Here is an 18,515-nt window from a genome sequence, read left to right on the forward strand (position 1 = left end):
ACATTACAGTGCGTGGACCCTGGTGGACCCACAAGCCCAATCGTGGACCCTACCTGGACTCGTAGCGAACTCGAGCTCGAATCCGGACCTGGACTCGAGCTCCAGGGTCTAAACCCGACAACTCAGGTTTTTCCCCCTTTCCAATTTTAATCTTTTTTCGATGTGGCTCTGCTAGCTTGCTCATCATGATTTTTGGTGGAGTCTTTAAAATAGATAGTGTGATCTATATTTTAAAATTCGAGTTTATTACTAACCACCATCCCTTAAGCTTACAAGGCTCAGTAGTACGATTAGGTTGCATAGTTGTTAGAATTTGTAGGACGATTTCATTATGATTAGACATGATCCTACTGATGATTAGGTAATATCTCCCTTATTTATGGAGCTAAAGTGCTGTCTATTTGGTAGTGAATGTTTGATATTATTGGAATAGAGCTTTTACATCATGGACACCTTGCTGTGTCTTAGAGGCCAAAAGAGGCAAATAGAGGTCTTGGACTTCGTCACTATAGAACGTATGAAAGGCATCCTTCCCTTCCCTCAGTCCCTAGTAGTAGATGCAGTTAGGAAATTCCTGGGGTAGAATACCTAGTGGATGTAGATAGAACAAGAGTTGATTCTGACATTGCAGCCATGTTCTTGGCCCTAGCTATGTTCTTTGAGAGGGATGAGGATAGAGTCCGGAATTTGTGTAGGAATGTCTTTCATATGAAGTATTTGGTGATCTTGATACTGTCCTCAGAGATATTGATGGCAACCTTACTGTCCCAAAAACGAGGAACTATTACAAGGAGCATATTAATCGAAAGCCAGTTCCAAAATACTAGATTTGTTGGGTAGAAGACTGGGATACTTTTAGGGACAAGGTGGAGGTGAGAATTCAAAATCTCAACTTTCTTATGGGGATTTTTCATTGTTATGCATCTCTCAGAACCAAATTGGTCCGCCAAATACTTGATGGTGGAGGTAATTGAAGGCTATGAAGAAATAATGGCCTATGCTAATGTTGTCAGCTTGGATTAGGATGAAGATACAGAGGAGGGGGAAGAAGATTTGGAGCCGAAAAAGAATGGAAAAAGAAGGAAGCGGAAGCAGGTTCAAGCTCAAAGGTGATGTATCGAAAAGGGAAGGGTCTGGATGTATAAGTTACTAGGGAAAGTCTGGATTTTTGTGTTATTGACAGTTTTTTATCAATCTGGTGTAGATTGATTAGCCCTAAAAATGCAGCTTTTTGTATCTTAAGAGGAGGTCTAGTTTTTTGGGTTGTGTCATAATTAGGGCTGGGCTAATTAGTTTCCCTGTAGGGGCAGTATGCCCTTTGTTTGTAATTCAGGGCTAGGTAGATATATGGGCTCTATGTCTTAACTAGATAGGATAGTTTTTACAGTCTAGTAAATGTAGGGGTATAGGACTTAATGTAGTGACAATTTCTCTTTTGAATGTAAAAATTTTGCATTATAATATTTATGTCCATGGCTTCTAGTCAAACGATCTCTGCAATTTGAAGGTAGAAAGGCTTTGTCGAATTGAGCTTATTGTCTGTTGATCAGTTTTGTTAAAATTAAATGATTAACCATGTACCTAATCTAACTTTGGTTGATCAGATAATATTTAACTAAAAAAGTTAAAGGAATCTTAATCGATTCAACTTCTGCAACAGCTGAATCGAAATATGGAAACTAGTTTAATTTCTATTTCTATTTTTTAATGGAAAGTACGTAACCCGGAAGGTTATTCAGCTGTCATGAAAACACTACTATTTAAGTAATTGCTGGTTTTAAAAAGGATGGCAACTATGTCATAATTTGTTAGACGCATATAGGACAAGGCAGAATTTGAAATGGTTCATTAGCCCTAAAAATGTAGCTTTATGTATCTTAAGAAGAGGTCTAGTTTTTTGGTTGTGTCATAGTTAGGGCTGGGTTAATTAGTTTCGCTGTAGGGGCAGTATCCCCTTATTTTGTAATTCAGGGCTAGGTAGATATATGGGCTCTATGTCTTAACTAGATAGGATAGTTTTTACAGTCTAGTAAATGTAGGGGTATAGGGCTTAATGTAGTGACAATTTCTCTTTTGAATTAAAAAATTTCGCATTATAATATTTATGTCCATGGTTTCTAGTCAAATGATCTCTGCAATTTGAAGGTAGAAAGGCTTTGTCGAATTAAGCTTATCGTCTGTTGATCAGTTTTGTTAAAATTAAATAATTAACCATGTACCTAATCTAACTTCAGTTGATCAGATAATATTTAACTTAAAAAAGTTAAAGGAATCTTAATCGATTCAACTTCTGCAACAGCTGAAATTGAAATATGGAAAGTAGTTTAATTTCTATTTCTATTTTTTAATGGAAAGTACGTTACCCGGAGGGTTATTCACCTATCATGAAAACACTACTATTTAAGTAATTGCTGGTTTTAAAAAGGATGGCAACTATGTCATAATTTGTTAAACCCATATAGGACAAGGCAGAATTTGAAATGGTTCAGGTCTTAGTTAAGTGACAAATGGTTTTCAAGGAATTTGAAAGGACAAAACAGTTTATAAATTAAGATGTCTTTTGTCATCTCTTACCATAGTTTCATTTTTAATTCATATCAGGGTCCTAAGATCACAGTTGGGGCAGATATAAGACCAGATTATTCAAAGGTGAGAGAACGGAATCCTGAGGATCGGAATACAAAGGATCGGAATACAAATGAACTACTAGTCTAAAGTGTTGTAAAAACGACCCCATATTTAAAGGATCGAGTTTTTATTATTTGATATGATGTACCAAGGTTCGGCCGTTTATTGAATATTCATTAAAATAAAGGAAGAAAATTCTAAAACATCTTTATGTTTTTATCGTCGTCTCAACCTATCCATTTCCACTGTGGTCACCTTTAACATTTCTTGGTTTTATTTTTAGTAACTTTGTTTTCAGAAACCTTTAACATTTCTTGGTTTTATTTCTAGTAACTTTGTTTTCAGAAACCTTTAACATTTCTTGGTTTTATTTTTTGTAACTTTGTTTTCAGAACATCCTATGCCTTAGGCTTCTAAATATCTCCTAGTGAAGTGCCATTCTTGTATCTGACTTGACAAGTGCCAGCATAGTAAGATTTTTGGTCGTCCAATCCTATTCTAACCATGAAATCCTTATGAAAATTTTATATCAAGTAAATAGGAAGGAATAAATCTGTTTTTAATATGCTTGTTCTATTGAAGCCAATTCTATTTACAATTTCACACTTTGGTTATAATCACCACAAGTGTTAATTATTAAAACATAATGAATGTGGGGTGTGCACAGGTCATGAAGTACTTCATGAATGATTGGCTTCTTTTGGAATACTTTAGGGGTTTTCAAAGTTGCTTGTTTAATTTGGAATAAACACTCGTCGGAAGCATTGATGAGGAACACATTCAAGAATGCATTTTCTATTAGGAGTTTTGTCGGTGTATTACTTCCTCTTGACCTAAGATGTTTGTTGAACTTTAGAAATTGAACATAGGTGAGGCTAGATTTTGCAATGAATTAATATCTGCTATTTTTATTTCTCTGATTTGTAGAATGTACCTCTTACATTTTATTTAGAAGAAATTATATGCTGTTATACCAAAGTTTCTGATTGGGTTCCATTTCTTATTGTTCTGTTTTCAGTACCTTACAAAAAATGGAGTCTATGACTTTTGGAACTGGTTTGATGACCAGACCTGGTAAGCGACTTGAGTTTTTCATTCATGTTAGATTCTACCATAGGATGTCATGAGCTAAGACTTTTTTTAATTATAAGGAGCGATTTCAGGAATGCTAGAATAATTAACAGAATGGAAGACTTTTCACTACAGGTACCCTCTGGGTCGTGTCATTGGTGGAACAGTTTATCCTGGTCTAACATTGACAGCTGGAACCATGTGGTGGTATGTAAAACTTCTCTAGACTTAATTACTACTGGTAGAACCTTTGGCCATAGGATTTAAATTTGTGAACACTTGATGTACCTTAGAGGGCTTAGACTTATCCAATTACGTGGTCAGCATTAGGCTTAGTATTTCTTCAACAGGCTAGTAGAGAGTGGTTCAATACAATGTCTACATGGAAATAACTGAGATAGAATACTTGTTTCATTTTCTTTCTTTTACTATTTTCTTTGCTTTTCATGATGCCACATATTTAGTAATGCATAATTTAATTTTGACAGGATATTCAATTCTTTGAACATACCTCTTTCAGTGGAAACTGTTTGTGTTTTCACTGCTCCTATATTCTCAGCCAATGCCGCTTGGGCGACGTACCTTTTAACAAAGGTTTGTTAAATCTGCTGATTATATAACTTATCCACTTGTGCATTACTTAACATTGAATTTGATCCAACTTTGTAATAACTTGCAGCCTTAACATGCATGTTGATTATCATTGCAGGAAGTGAAGGGCACTGGAGCCGGACTTATGGCTGCGGCCCTTATAGCAATGGTACAAATGGCTTGAAATTTCTCCATTATTTTCACTTGTACAATTGAAGCAATGGAATATGAACTACTGAAGAATTTTGTTTGGGGGCGCTGAATAGAGAAGCCAATTCATGTTATTTTTAGGGCTTTGAATAGATAAGATAATCAATCTCATAGAGCAAGGCCACATATGCATATAGGCGGGACTGGGATGAAATACAATTTACAGCCTACGGGCTTATATATATTGACTTAATTTACATTTTAATCAGCTATGAATGTGATACATTACCAACATGACTAATTGGAAAGTCGAAGGGTACACAAATATGTTGAGGTGATTCAATAGAGAACTAGTTTTGACATATGTAAGTGATTTAGGACTTAGTCTTTTTATGTCTAAATTAACCCTGAAACTGTAAATTCCTTCTGGGTCTGTTTGAGGAGTTTGACATATGTTCATTTCTACAGTCTGCATGACTTTGCATATATATCTCATCATCCTGTCGCTTCTTGATCCGTCCTGCAACCAAGAGAGATTAATAATTTAATAGTAATTCATAAATCAACCTATCATGTAGAGAAATATAGGGATCAATGCTAAAAGCTTACACTATCCCCATGATAGAACAAAAAATTCATGATCAATATTCAAAGATAGAATCGTAGAATACTTAGTTCTGTTTAGTCTTGTCTCAGCACACACACAAGAGTTTCTATCCTTTTGCCTCTACAACCAATGCAATGCTCCTGGCATCAACAGAGATAAATCTTACTACCAAAAATCTGATACCACCACCACACACAGATTATACATGATAATACACAATACAATATAGAGACGATCTTGAAGCACTGCTCACACACAGAGCACATAAAGACTTATCTGCAACCATTATTATAATACTGTCAAAGTCTTTCAGAAAATACTGGCTGCTCAAGATGAACCAAGAGCTCAGAAGAGAACATAGAATATCATTCTTATCAAAACAGGTATCATCAAAGATGCTGCATACGTGCTACAGTTTAATGATCTAGATCCCTTGTGCTCAGCGAAAATTTTCATTGCACAAAATACTGAAAACATAAAGCCAGAAATCTACTTCCAATAATCAAAATTCAACCTATAGATGCATGCCGCAAATTCCCTGCCCAACGAAAATTTATTTCATAATGACCCACAAACCCTGCTTCCATTATGACCAACATTTAGCCTATGATTTAACAATCTGTTCCCCTTCACAGCAAAAACCCACTTTATAAAAGCTATTAAAAAGTATAATAAATATGCACCTGATTAAAAGAAGAAAGAAAGGATTCAACATTCAAAATGCATTTTTCTCTCCCAAAAAGTTCCTGATCTCGATGTTAGTGCTGATGTTTCTGATGCTGGCATTAGTGGGAAAGTGAGCTTACACAAACCTCATCTTGTACCTGTCTCCCTTGGTGACACCAGTGATTAAATTCTGGACGACTCAGAGCAGTCCTAATAGCCTCAAATAAGACTTGATACATTCAAACATACCTTCCCTGAATATTGTCTTTTCTACGAATAGGCGAACACATAAAATCTGCAGATAAAGCGCTCATATATCAGTAATTACTAACAACACTAAAGTAATCCTCAGAAATCAACAACATTAGTCGTCTACAATGACAGAATTTGCCGACTCAGCTCTTTTAAAGGCCGGACACATAACAATTTAATCATGCCAAAAGAAAATGAACCCGCTTCTAATTTTATTAAACTTCTTGAATGAACAATATTGCTGCTGTTACAAGAGCATGCCAAGACAACAGTACAAAGCAAAATATTTGCCGACAGAGACAGGAGAAGAACACAAACTTCCATCATGGGCAATACAAGCTGAAAGGACAATCTGAAGGAAGGGAACTGACACAATGGCAATAGAAACATCAAGAAACATAAATAAATATATATTCCAGTGTCAAAAAATGCCAAGTCATCAATTATTCAGCATCCATGTTATGAAGCATTAGATCCGATGACAGAAATAAGAAAGACCAGAAATGATATATATGAACATAAGTGGAATTTGCCAAAGCTAGAGAAACATAACAGCATATCTAAGCTTCAAACAGAGAGCATGAATAGAAATGATCAGAGATATGAAGCCTCAAGACGTGGAGAAAAATGAACAATTCTGGAGAAGATATACTGCAGCAAAGGAGAAACACGGATACATCAAAAATTTGAAAGGTAACATAGCTTGAAAATGAACCATCAAAGTTTGCTCAGATTAAGAAACAGGAATAAAAAAGAACCAGACATCATCAGAGGTAAATGATCTCTATCACTGCTACAAAATTCAACACATACAGATTGCCTACAAAATACTTATGCAATCTGCAACAGAGATATGAACTAGAGAGCAAGATAAACTTCCTTAATTGCTGTTATCTAACTTGGCTCTGGTACCATGTCAAAGTTATGCCCAGAAATAAAGATAAACAACAATAAACAAAATGAAGAACAATAAGACACACAAAGACAACAATTTATCCTAGGAAAACTCTCCAATTTGAGGGGAAAAACCCAACCACACCTAAAAAATATCTCTCTTATTAAATAATTGAGGTTTGAGTACAATGCTTTTAACTGAACACAATACTTATCACACAAAACACAGACACGCACGCACAGAGGCACATATTGAATTGAGAGATTTCATATCATAACCGAAAGTCTCTTCATTTTCCAAGTGCTAGTCTCTTCATATTTCCAAATACATGCCTCTTCGCATGTCACATGTCTCTTCATATAATAAAATGTCAGATATTTAGGGTGCGACACCTAGCACACCTTGGATGCCATGTCGTACTTAGAAAGATACAAATGAATATGATGCAAATATCATCATAAATCTCTTGTCTAGCTGCTGATGCAATATAGAGGGGCATTATCTCAATTTTAATAGAAGCCAAATGAAGGCATATTGAATGAATCATATGACAATATCAAAAGTAAAGATCTCTATCACAGCTATAATCTTCCACAGAAACAAATGTTCTTCCTTGAAATTCCCTTATCTGTTTAGGGATTGGATACTTAGGTACATAGAAACCTCCTCAATGTTTTTTGTAGAAAAAACCCTTGGTTGGTCACATGAGAAACTACAAGCATTGACTGAGATTAAAATATCCTGGATGAGGGCCATAGATTATTTGTTTGAAATCTTGTTGGATGCATGTCACCCAAAGGGCCTGATATAAAACAAAAGCTTTAACCTACGAACATTTCATCGACATTCTATCTTATACCTAGTTAAGCCCAGGCATGTATTAATTGTCACTAGCTAGCAATAGATGTAATGTAACACCTTGATGGGAGTTGATCTATCTAGCATGCACCCTGATATGCATAAAAATAATCTATCACCCTATTCATTGCCTCTCAATAATTTAGATTGTATAGTCGATTATATATTTCAATATTTCAACATATTCTGTATTTATTATGAATAGTTAGTAGGTATAATGTGTTAACATGAATGGTGATGAGACTTTTGTGGGGGAGTATTATAGCATTGCTGAAGACATGATCCTTGATTTTCAAGCCAACAATTTCATAACCTAATTTTAGATTCTTTTTGGGTTTTTTGATCTCTCTTCTGGGGGTGCCTTGAGTTTCAAGCCAACAATTTCATAATCTAATTTCAGATTCTTTCTGGGTTTTTTGATCTTTGATCTTCCGTCAATATGCTTCAAAGTTCGTGCCTTTTCAGATATTCATGTTTTTTTGCATTAAAGATGTCATTGTTGTCGGTAAATATTGTGTAGCCGACGGACCCCTTCGGGAAGGTTCTTTGGGAAGTATATGTACACCATCTGAGATCATTGTAATCAGAATCATAAGCATTATGTAATCTCTTTGGCATATTTGCAAATTAAAAAAGGAGTACTGCTATTACATGTTCTTGTTTATTGTCTGTCTGCATTAATCTATTTACCCCATACGGTAAAAATTTGGCACCGTTGCCCAATGGACCTAGAATGAAGGCAAAGGAATGAAGACTAATGCCAAATCAACTTAACAAGGATAGAAATAAGATAAAGAGAAAAGATGGAATACGCACCGCACAAGAAAATTTAATTTTGGCACAATAGGCCGAGTGCAGATGGAGGTTTCAACAGATTGTTGATGGACACCGAAGCACTGAGGAATTGTTGGAAGAGACTCGATAGCGGTTGGATCTGGTGGAAGAAGCAAGGGAAGAATTTCTGAACCTGTATATGCTGAGGGAAGAGAATCCAGATAGAAGGGAATTAACTCGCATGGCTCGGAGTGTCGAGGGAGCACGAGCGTGGAGTGAACTCTTCGTCCGCGATATACTTCCAGAATGGACAACTTCGCTTCACCAAAAAACGTAGCTGTTGGAAATAAGACTACTGTCCAAAAAGCTCAAGTGTGGAAGTGTAGAGTGCCGGTGTGGGAGTGCAGAGCGTCAGTGAGGGAGTACAAAGTATCGGTGTGGGAGTACAGAGCGCCGGTGTGGGAGTGCAGAATAGCGTCAGTGTCGGAGTACAGAACAACGCTCGTACACAAAATCAAGTAATAATGGCAGGACCAAAGGAGATATTGCCAAAGTTTGATGGTGATGGAACGACCGATCCAATTAGACACTGTAAACATGCGAAACAATTTGGACGGCCAATGGTGTAACCGATACAAATGAATGGGTTCAACAATTTCTAGCAACCCTAAGGGGTGTAGTAGTGGATTGGTTTGCCGATGCCGATCTCGAAAAATTAACTACATGGGTGGGAGTTAAAAAGGAGTTCATCACCGAGTTTCAATTGCTGCGGGACGACAATGAGATAGTAGCAGAGATCTACACCACAAAGCAAGGGAAAAATGAAACTGTCCGTGTATATGCCAAAAAGCTAAAAGAATTAATAAATAAAATGGAAAGTAAGCCAGTAGATGGGATGAAAAAGAGATGGTTCATTGAAGGACTACACCTGAATTTAAGAAAATGAAGATTGTGTCGCCATCATCATACATCGAAACATACAATCGAGCGATGGACTTAGAGAGTGAATATGTAATGATCCCATCTTTTGGCCTTCACGTTCTCCAAAGTCTAAGTGGAGGATAAGAAGAAATTAAATTAATTTTTTATAAAGTCATTCAATTTAAAGGTGACTTTGTATTTAATTAATTTAATTATTAATTACAAGGGAGTAGCTTCTAGGGTATGTATTAATTATTGGAAGAACAGAAGCCCCTTGATTTAATTAATTATTGCCAGGGAGGAGTTTTTAGAGAATGCATTAATTATTGGAAGGAGGAAGCTTCTACCCCTTGCAATTAATTAATGTTTTAGTTCCTTCCAGAAGGATGAAGAAAATGATAAATAGGGCTGAAAGTCTCATTGCTGATCATCGCATGATTATGACTTGCATTTGATAAGAGCTTGGATGTGTGAATCACACTCCTTTCTTTTGGCAATAGAGGACATTCATTCTCTATTGTAACATTCTAGACGTCATTCCCTTAGGGTTTGGCCTTTGGAATACATCTCTTTGTGATTGATTGCAACATTCTTAGCATTAATATAATTTCAGCCTTGGTTCAGTTTTTGGGCATTCTTGGGTGTCCATTATAGTGGTATTAGAGCTGTTTCTAGGTTTTCCATTACAGAATAGAAAATGAAAAAGAAGAAGAAAAGTAGCTCATTTGACTTAGATGACGCGTCTTCGGAAAAAGATAGCAGCGGTGATGAAAAGGGCAGCAAGAAGATCCAAGCTCTTCAGAAGGATATGATTAGAATTTAAGAATATGCAGAAAGAGAATAGCTAGACTAAGGAAAATGAGCTATGGTGCACATGTTAGAATTTGAAAAGATTAACAACCCAGAAAACTAGTGCAAAGAGTAAATATCTAAACTATGAATGCAAATGATACAAAATCAAAATAGCAACACAGAGTTAGTCTCCAAGAGAGTAATGCAAATGCAAGAAGCAAAATAGCATTACGAGGATGCAAAAACAAGAGATGCAAATACAAGCCAGGTAGCATGCTTATATAGGCTAGGAAGAGGGAGGAGGTGGCAACACCAACCAATGAGGAGCAACCATCTATCGGACTAAAGATAGCAAAGTATATTCCCAAGATAGCTAATGGATGCTCACATGTAGGAAGGTGACACCTCACAACCATTCACCTAATAAGACATGCTTTATTAACCTAAGCGAGATTATTAAAAGTGTAGGAAAAACCTAGCAAAATAGGAAAAATAAAAAACTACACTAACACCTCCCCATAAGCAAAGCTTAGGTGGATGTAGAAATGGGTCCCGACAAGTCAAGCCTGATGAGGTACCCCTGTACATAAGATTTCCCAAAAGAGAGAGAAAAGAGACCCCCCACACAAAAAAAGTCAGGACTCCGAGTGAGAGGAAGAGGCCCCCCCAAAAGATGAAGCATCCCGCACCCCCAGCAAAGCTCGCAAATGAAGGAACTTGCTCTCAGTGAAAGGTTTGGTGAAGATATCAGCAACTTGCTCGAAAGTCGGACAATAGCGAAGGTCAATGACATGACCATGGATGAGCTCTCGGATGTAGTGCATATGGACCTTTATGTGTTTGGTCCGCTGATGATGAACTGGATTCCGTGAGATCTGAATGGCACTTTGGTTGTCACAAAATATGACTGATGGCCGTTTGCTCTGGATACCAAACTCAGTGAGAAGATGTTGAAGCCAAATGGCCTCAGTGGCGGCATTTACAGCCCCTCGATACTCAGCCTCAGTAGAAGACAGAGCAATAGCAGACTGCTTTTTGCTCGAGCAACAAACAGGACCTGACCCAAGTGAGAAGCTATATCCTGAAGTAGACTTGCGATCCTCAGAATCACCTGCCCAATCTGAATCTGTGTAGCCCACCAAATCAAGCTCAATACCTGCTGCGTAGTGAATCCCACAACTATGAGAACCCTGAATGTAGTGAAGGATCCGCTTGGTTGCTTTCCAGTGTAACTCATGGGGCTCCTGCATGAATCGAGAGACCATGCCTACACCATAGGAGATGCCAGGTCTCGTATGAGTCAGATAAATGAGACTCCCAACAAGTTGGCGGTACAAAGTGCCATCAACAAGTGGAGAAGAACATTGAGCCTCAAGTTTGACTCCAGAAAGGAAGGGAGTCAGAGCAGGCTTACAGTCAGCCATATGAAACCTCGAGAGTAAATCTAGAGCATACTTGGATTGTGTGATGGTGATCCCAGAAGGAGACTGAAGGATCTCAATCCCGAGAAAGTAATGCAACAAGCCCAAGTCAATCATCAAAAAACTGTCCTGAAGGGCCACTTTGACAACCTTAATGGTGGGTGAAGAACTTCTTGTGATTAGCAAGTCATCAACATACAAAACCAAAATAGAAGTGAATCACCCTGTTGCAAAATGTAGACATTAGGATCAGAATGGCACCGAGTGAACCCAACTGATAGAAGGAAGGAGTCCATCTTGGCATACCAGGCCCGAGGAGCCTGTTTGAGGCCATAGAGAGACTTTCGAAGACGACACACAAGTGAAGAATCCTGAAGGAAGCCCTGTGGCTGCTCCATGTAGATCTCCTCATGAAGGTCACCATGAAGAAAAGCACTCTTCACATCCATCTGATGTACTTCCCAACGATTAGCTGCAGCAATGGCAAGAACAATTCGAATGGAATTCATTTGGACAACTGGCGCAAAAGTCTCAGAGTAGTCAATCCCAGGAACCTGGGAGAATCCTTTGGCGACCAAGCGAGCCTTGTGTTTGTCAACTGACCCATCTGCTGCAAATTTTGTCCGATAGATCCACTTCCATCGAACAAGTTTTCTTCCTTTAAGAAGAGGGACAAGATCCCAAGTGTGCTTCCTCATCAAGGAACTATATTCTTCCTGCATAGCTGTATCCCACTCAGAAATACCAGAAGCCTCATGAAAGGACTGTGGATCTGAGGCAGTAGCAATGAAGACATGTGGAGCATCTTGGAATTGTGAACGAGTTCACCTGGTGTCTGATGGATCCCCAACCCAATCACTTGCAGACTGCAAGGTCTGTCTAGCCCAAAGTGGGCAAGAAGATGGAGAATCTGGAGGGGAATCATTAACCTCTGAATGATGACTAGGAGAGGAAGGAGGTGAGTTCTCTGAATCACTTTCTGCATCAGAAGTAGAGATAGAAGACTGTTAAGGTGAATCTGACTCATCAGAAGATCTGTCATGTATTCCAAGTGACTCTAATGTCAAGGTAGAAGGAGTTGGAGAAGTGATAGAAAGTGAGCTTGAAGATCCCTCCTCAAACTGAACACTCCTCTCAATGAATAACTCATGTGTAGTAGGGTGGAACAACCGATAACCCTTCACACCATCAGGATAACCTACAAATATGCAAGGTCTGCTTTGCGGATCCAAGGCCTTACGTTTCTCTGTAGGAATGTGGGCCCATGCAGGGGAGCCAAAAACTCGAAAGTGCTTAACTGATGGTTTCTGACCGCTCCAAGCTTCAAAAGGAGTAACTCCCTTCAAGGCTCGGTGAGGAACACGGTTCTGGATATAACAAGCACAGTTAATGGCTTCTGCCCAATACTGTGGTGCAAGAGATCTAGAGTGAATCATACAGTTTGCCATTTCCTTCAAGGATCTATTCTTCCATTCCGCAACACCATTTTGCTGAGGATTGTATGGAACTGAATGCTGTAAATCAATCCCCTCTGAAGTGCAAAATCTTTCAAACCGATGGTTGACATACTCACCACCATTGTCTGTGCGCAAAACCTTGATGGCTTTCCCAGATTGCTTTTCTACAAAATTTTTGAAGTTTTGAAAATGATCAAATACCGCTGACTTCTGTTTGAGAAAGTACACCCATGTATATCGAGAAAGGTCATCAATGAATGTGAGGACATATCGGGCCCTGCTGAAAGAAGGATGTTGAAATGGACCAGCCAAATCACTGTGAACTAACTCTAGTATCTGTGAAGCTCTCCATGACTTACTTTTGTCAAACTTTTCCTTAGGATGCTTACCAAGAATGCAACATTGGCAAACACCTCCTGAGAATTGAACCGAAGGCAACCCTGTGACCATGCTCTGTTGGTTGAGCTGATGCAAATAGCGGAAGTTAAGATGGCCAAACCGCTCATGCCATAATTTACTCACATCATTAGAGTGAGTGAGCAAAACAGATGAAGGAGGATCAGGAACAAAGTGAGAAAATAGATAGAGCCGTGACTGATGATCTGCTCTCCCAGCTGCAACTACAGAATCACTATGCAACTCACGTATCTCCACTGAATCAAGAGTGAACTCAACCCGCTTGCCTAAACCTGTGTGAGTGATTTGGTATATTGATAGGAGATTAGTTGATAATGAGGGTACACAAAGAACATCATGGAATGTGCCATCCCCCACATCAACAGACCCTCTCCCACACATCTCAATAGGAGTGTCATCACCCATCAAAATAGAAGGCATAGTACATGGCTCCACAGATGCAAGTTCTTCCTTAGATGAAGCCATGGTGCGAAGCACCCGAATCAAGAACCCAAGTGGATGGTGAGGAAGCAACTGCAACAAGAGCTTTGCCCTTTCCTTTCCCCTTGTTGTTTTCTTTTGCCTTGTTAGACTCTCAGGAACACTAATATTATTCTTCTCAAGAATGTATGTCAAGTGATCAATTTGTTTCTTCAAACATTTATGTTCATCATGACCGGGTCTTTTATAATAGGCGCATTTAACCTTTTCTTTCTTAGGCTTATCGCCCTTAGAGGATGAGGTGTCAATAGTTGCTTTTGAAGCAATTGGTATCTGATCCTTCTTTTCCTCACTATTATTTTGTTTCTCATCCTTACTATTGTTGTTACTACTTTTGTCCTTTTTGTTCTTTTGTGCCTTGGTTGGTTGCTAAGGCATGTGACTTAGAGGACTTAAGAGTGCCTATCTGGATTAGCTTGTCCTGTTCTCGAGTGAGATTGATAGCAAAATCATCTAGAGATGGCATGGTGAATTGAGTACCAAGTGCACCCTTAGTAGCATAGAAGGTAGAGACAAACACAGAATATTTTGAACTTAGCTTAGAGAGAATACTGAGAATCAGTTGTTCATCTTTCTTTTCAATTCCACATTGTTTTAACTGCAGCCTTAGTGATTTCAATTTGGTGAAGAAATCTTGGATTGTGTTGAAATTGCCTGGACTCGAACTAATTAATTCATTTTCCAACATATGACCCCTCATTGAATCTTGTGTGCCAAATAATGTTTCTAGCTTTGTCCATACTTCATTTGGTGTATCCAAAGACTCAATGTGAAATAGCAAGTCAGGAGAAACAGACAAACACAATGTTCCATATGCCTCATCACATTTGTTAAACCAGTTAGGCTTGTCTTCATCTTTAGCAGGTTCAGTTTCAAGTCCCATAGTTATCCTATTTAATCCAGCTTTCCTTAAGTGAATTGTCATGCGTGATTTCCACTCAAAGTAATTGTATGGAGTTAGGATGGGCATATTTGTTTGATCCATGATGAAGAAATGCAAAGAAATGCTAAAAAGAAGAGAACCCAACCATGACAATGCTCCCCCCCTTTTTTACTCAATCAAAGAACCCCCCCCAAAGAAATATGATTTGGCACTTTATTTTAGTGCGTTTACAACTACCACTAGAAAGAAATACTTAGTGGTCTTGATTTCAATGCATTACAAACCCTCATGAAGAGCATATGCTAAAAGTGAAACTTGGGCACAATAATCAAGGAAACAAATAGCACCATTGCGATCTACTCGAAAAATCATGCACTTTCAAAAAAAGAATCACCTCGATACAAGGTCGTATGAGAAAGTTATGATCCTCCAAAGTTTTCAAAACGAAAACTGTGCACAGTCACGGCTGAGAATCTGCAATTTTTGAAGAATTCATGCATGAAAATCAAAACACAACTCCACTAGTGGATAGAGCACAAAAAAATAGCCAAGTTCATAACAAGAATCATCAAAATCGGAGTCCGTATGAGCAAGAATGAGACATTTGAAAACTGCATTCAAATCTGCGACTGCCAACGGAGAGGGGTATGGCTGTAGCCTTTCATGCTCGATTCTGCAAAATATACAGCTTGCATGCAAAATCTAAAAGATACCCAGATGGTTTTTCGGGGCTGCGAACAAAACCCAGAAAGCGTTTTCCTTGCTGATTTACAGAAGATGTTGCTGTAGTGCAAATCAGACGCCTTTAACAGTAAAAAACGGCTATAAAAATCAAGAAATGACCCCAGCAACCAAAATATGACATGCAAATGCTGGATCAGCTTCCTAAGTCCATTAATGGCATGCTGGAACCTGCAATACTGATTGAAAACTCCAAATATGCAAGTTGGTTGTCAGATTTGAGATTGAAACTCTAGAGAAAAATCGTTTTTGTCAAAACTTTTCTGATTCTCAAGATCATCCAAAGATGCAAGAGAAGAGCATACTTCGTTTTTCAAAAATTACAATAAAATTTATTAGCCCCCCCCCGAATCTCTCAAAAAAGGAAACTAAAATCTACTCTTGCACATAGAAAAGCTCTGATACCATGTTAGAATCTGAAAAGATTAACAACCCAGAAAACTAGTGCAAAGAGTAAATATCTAAACTATGAATGCGAATGATACAAAATCAAAATAGCAACACAGAGTTAGTCTCCAAGAGAGTAATGCAAATGCTAGAAGCAAAATAGCATTACGAGGATGCAAAAACAAGAGATGCAAATACAAGCCAGGTAGCATGCTTATATAGGCTAGGAAGAGGGAGGAGGTGGCAACACCAACCAATGAGGAGCAACCATTTATCGGACTAAAGATAGCAAAGTATATTCCCAAGATAGCTAATGGATGCTCATATGTAGGAAGGTGACACCTCACAACCATTCACCTAATAAGACATGCTTTATTAACCTAAGCCAGATTATTAAAAGTGTAGGAAAAACTTAGCAAAATAGGAAAAATAAAAAACTACACTAACAACACAGAATGCAAGACAAAAGGTCACAAGAGGGGATCCTGTCCGAAGAATAAGTTTTGTGATATCTGCCAAATTATGGGACATTCCACAAAGGAACGCCCGTTCAATATGAAGACAAGAGGGCATCAACAAGTGCTCTTGACATAGGCAACTTCCATGTCAAGAGGGAACGAAAACACAAACAATGGCGGTGCCAGCTTGGGTGGGTACAGAAACAACAGAAGGGGACAAAACAACAATACCAACAATAATAATGAGGGCCGTAGATGAATTCAGTTAATGCAAACTGCCGCCCGATGGTTCAATGCTGAGCATGCAATTTGTGGGGCCACTTTGCATGAAACTGTACATTAGCGAATACACCAAAGTTGTTATGCCGATGGTGCGGTCCTAGAGATCATGAAGATGCCAAGTGCCCAAAATCAGGAGTGAATCTGATCAGCATTGGTGCGGACGAAGAAATCTTAGCAATCACCTGTAAACAAGCAAAACTGTACCCCAGCCTGATGGAAGAAAAGAAAAGATTGGAAGAAGCGCGGGTGGAAATTGAGAAAGCAAAGTAGGAAGAGAAATCACAATTGAAGGACACTATCGGTACCTCAACGAGGAACTGCGCTGAGCAAAACATAATAAGGCAGGTGATGCAAATGGAAGTCTCGATCAAATTGAGTGACCACACAATGCCCCAGTTACGGACAACCATTCTGAATATGACATCGTTTTCGAAGGCGACTGAGGAAATAGGAAAGGACGGTAGTGGAACGACGGCAATAAACCCAATGCTACTGGCGCTTACGATAGGAAGGTATGTGACAGTAGTCAAGATGGGCATTTTGGGAACTGTTATGACAGGCACAATTGTGGACGGAGGGTCAGGCATGAATGTGTTACTAGAAGATGTATGGAAAAAGTTAGGACAACCTAAGTTGTGGCCACCGACATTCCAGTTGCTCACGACAGACCAACACGAGATCAAACTATTGGGAACCTTGATGGCGCAACCGGTAACTATTAGAACACATCCATTTTTATTACGGAAGACCATTCTGAATATGACACTGTTTCTGAAGGCGATAGAGGAAATAGGAAAGGATGGTAGTGGAACGACGCGCTTATGACGAGAAGGCATCCGACAGTAGTCGAGATGGGCATTCTGGGAACTGTTCTGACAAACACAATTGTGGACGGAGGGTTAGGCGTGAATGTGTTACCAGAAGATGTATGGAAAAAGTTAGGACAACCTACGCTGTGGCCACCAACATTCTAGTTGCTCACGACAGATCAACACGGGATCAAATTGTTGGGAACTTTGATGGCGCAACTGGTAACTATTGGAACACATCCATTTTTATTGAAAAGAAAAGGATATGACACTATTTTGGGATGGAATTGGTTAGTGCAAGCAAAAGTAAAACATGATTGGAAACGAAATACCCTATCAATGGAGCGCGGAGGCAGAAGATTCATAATTGACCTACACACAAATGGTATGTGAGGAGGTAGCGTCGTCAGACTCAGAAGGTGAATGCGAGATCCACGATGAAGGAAAGAAAATGGAACTGGACGAAGGAGTATTGAGATTAGGAGGATCGAATGAGGATGACCTAGACTTGGTGAACGACCTTTTCCACTGGCAGATAGAGGACTACGAATTCTTGTCGAGCTGTAATATGCAAAGGGTCGACGAAGGTGAGAAAGAAGAGGAAAATGAATGTCCGAAGGAATACAGAGAAGTGGAAGAAGGAAAGGCAGATACAACTGAAGCTGAGAGGAAGAACATATAGTACGAACCCAAAAAAAGAAAGATTCCACCGTTCGGTACACAATAAATGGACTGCGCAAAAAGAAAATGTTACGACGAACCATGGATATAGTAGAAAGGTGTTGACAACAAGGAAAACACATCGTGTGATTTGCATAGGAAACAAAGAGGAAGGGCTGAATAAAAACTTCAGCAATACAAAGTCAAGGTTCTAAAATCAAGAATACAACTATTTACGGCAAGGAGTGGCAGTCAACGGAATTTATTGTACGCGACATGGAAAGCTTGAGTGAAAGGTTGTATAATTTGAACAAA

General features: G+C 38.7%; 1 protein-coding gene across 3 annotated transcripts in view; it reads left to right on the plus strand.

Moving 5' to 3' along the window:
• The window catches only part of STT3A (staurosporin and temperature sensitive 3-like A), a 125,646-nt gene that overhangs the window by 37,823 nt on the left and 69,308 nt on the right, over positions 1-18,515 (plus strand). For all 3 annotated transcript variants that reach the window (XM_089815272.1, XM_089815273.1, XM_089815274.1), the window contains exons 3-6: positions 3,647-3,702; positions 3,835-3,906; positions 4,188-4,293; positions 4,409-4,459. In XM_089815272.1, coding sequence (XP_089671398.1) covers positions 3,647-3,702; positions 3,835-3,906; positions 4,188-4,293; positions 4,409-4,459 — 285 coding nt within the window. The remainder of the gene's footprint in view (positions 1-3,646; positions 3,703-3,834; positions 3,907-4,187; positions 4,294-4,408; positions 4,460-18,515) is intronic.

This window comes from Cupressus sempervirens, chromosome 2 (genome assembly GCF_028749045.1).
Source record: "Cupressus sempervirens isolate cs-2001-9-10 chromosome 2, ASM2874904v1, whole genome shotgun sequence".
Classification (NCBI taxonomy): domain Eukaryota; kingdom Viridiplantae; phylum Streptophyta; class Pinopsida; order Cupressales; family Cupressaceae; genus Cupressus; species Cupressus sempervirens.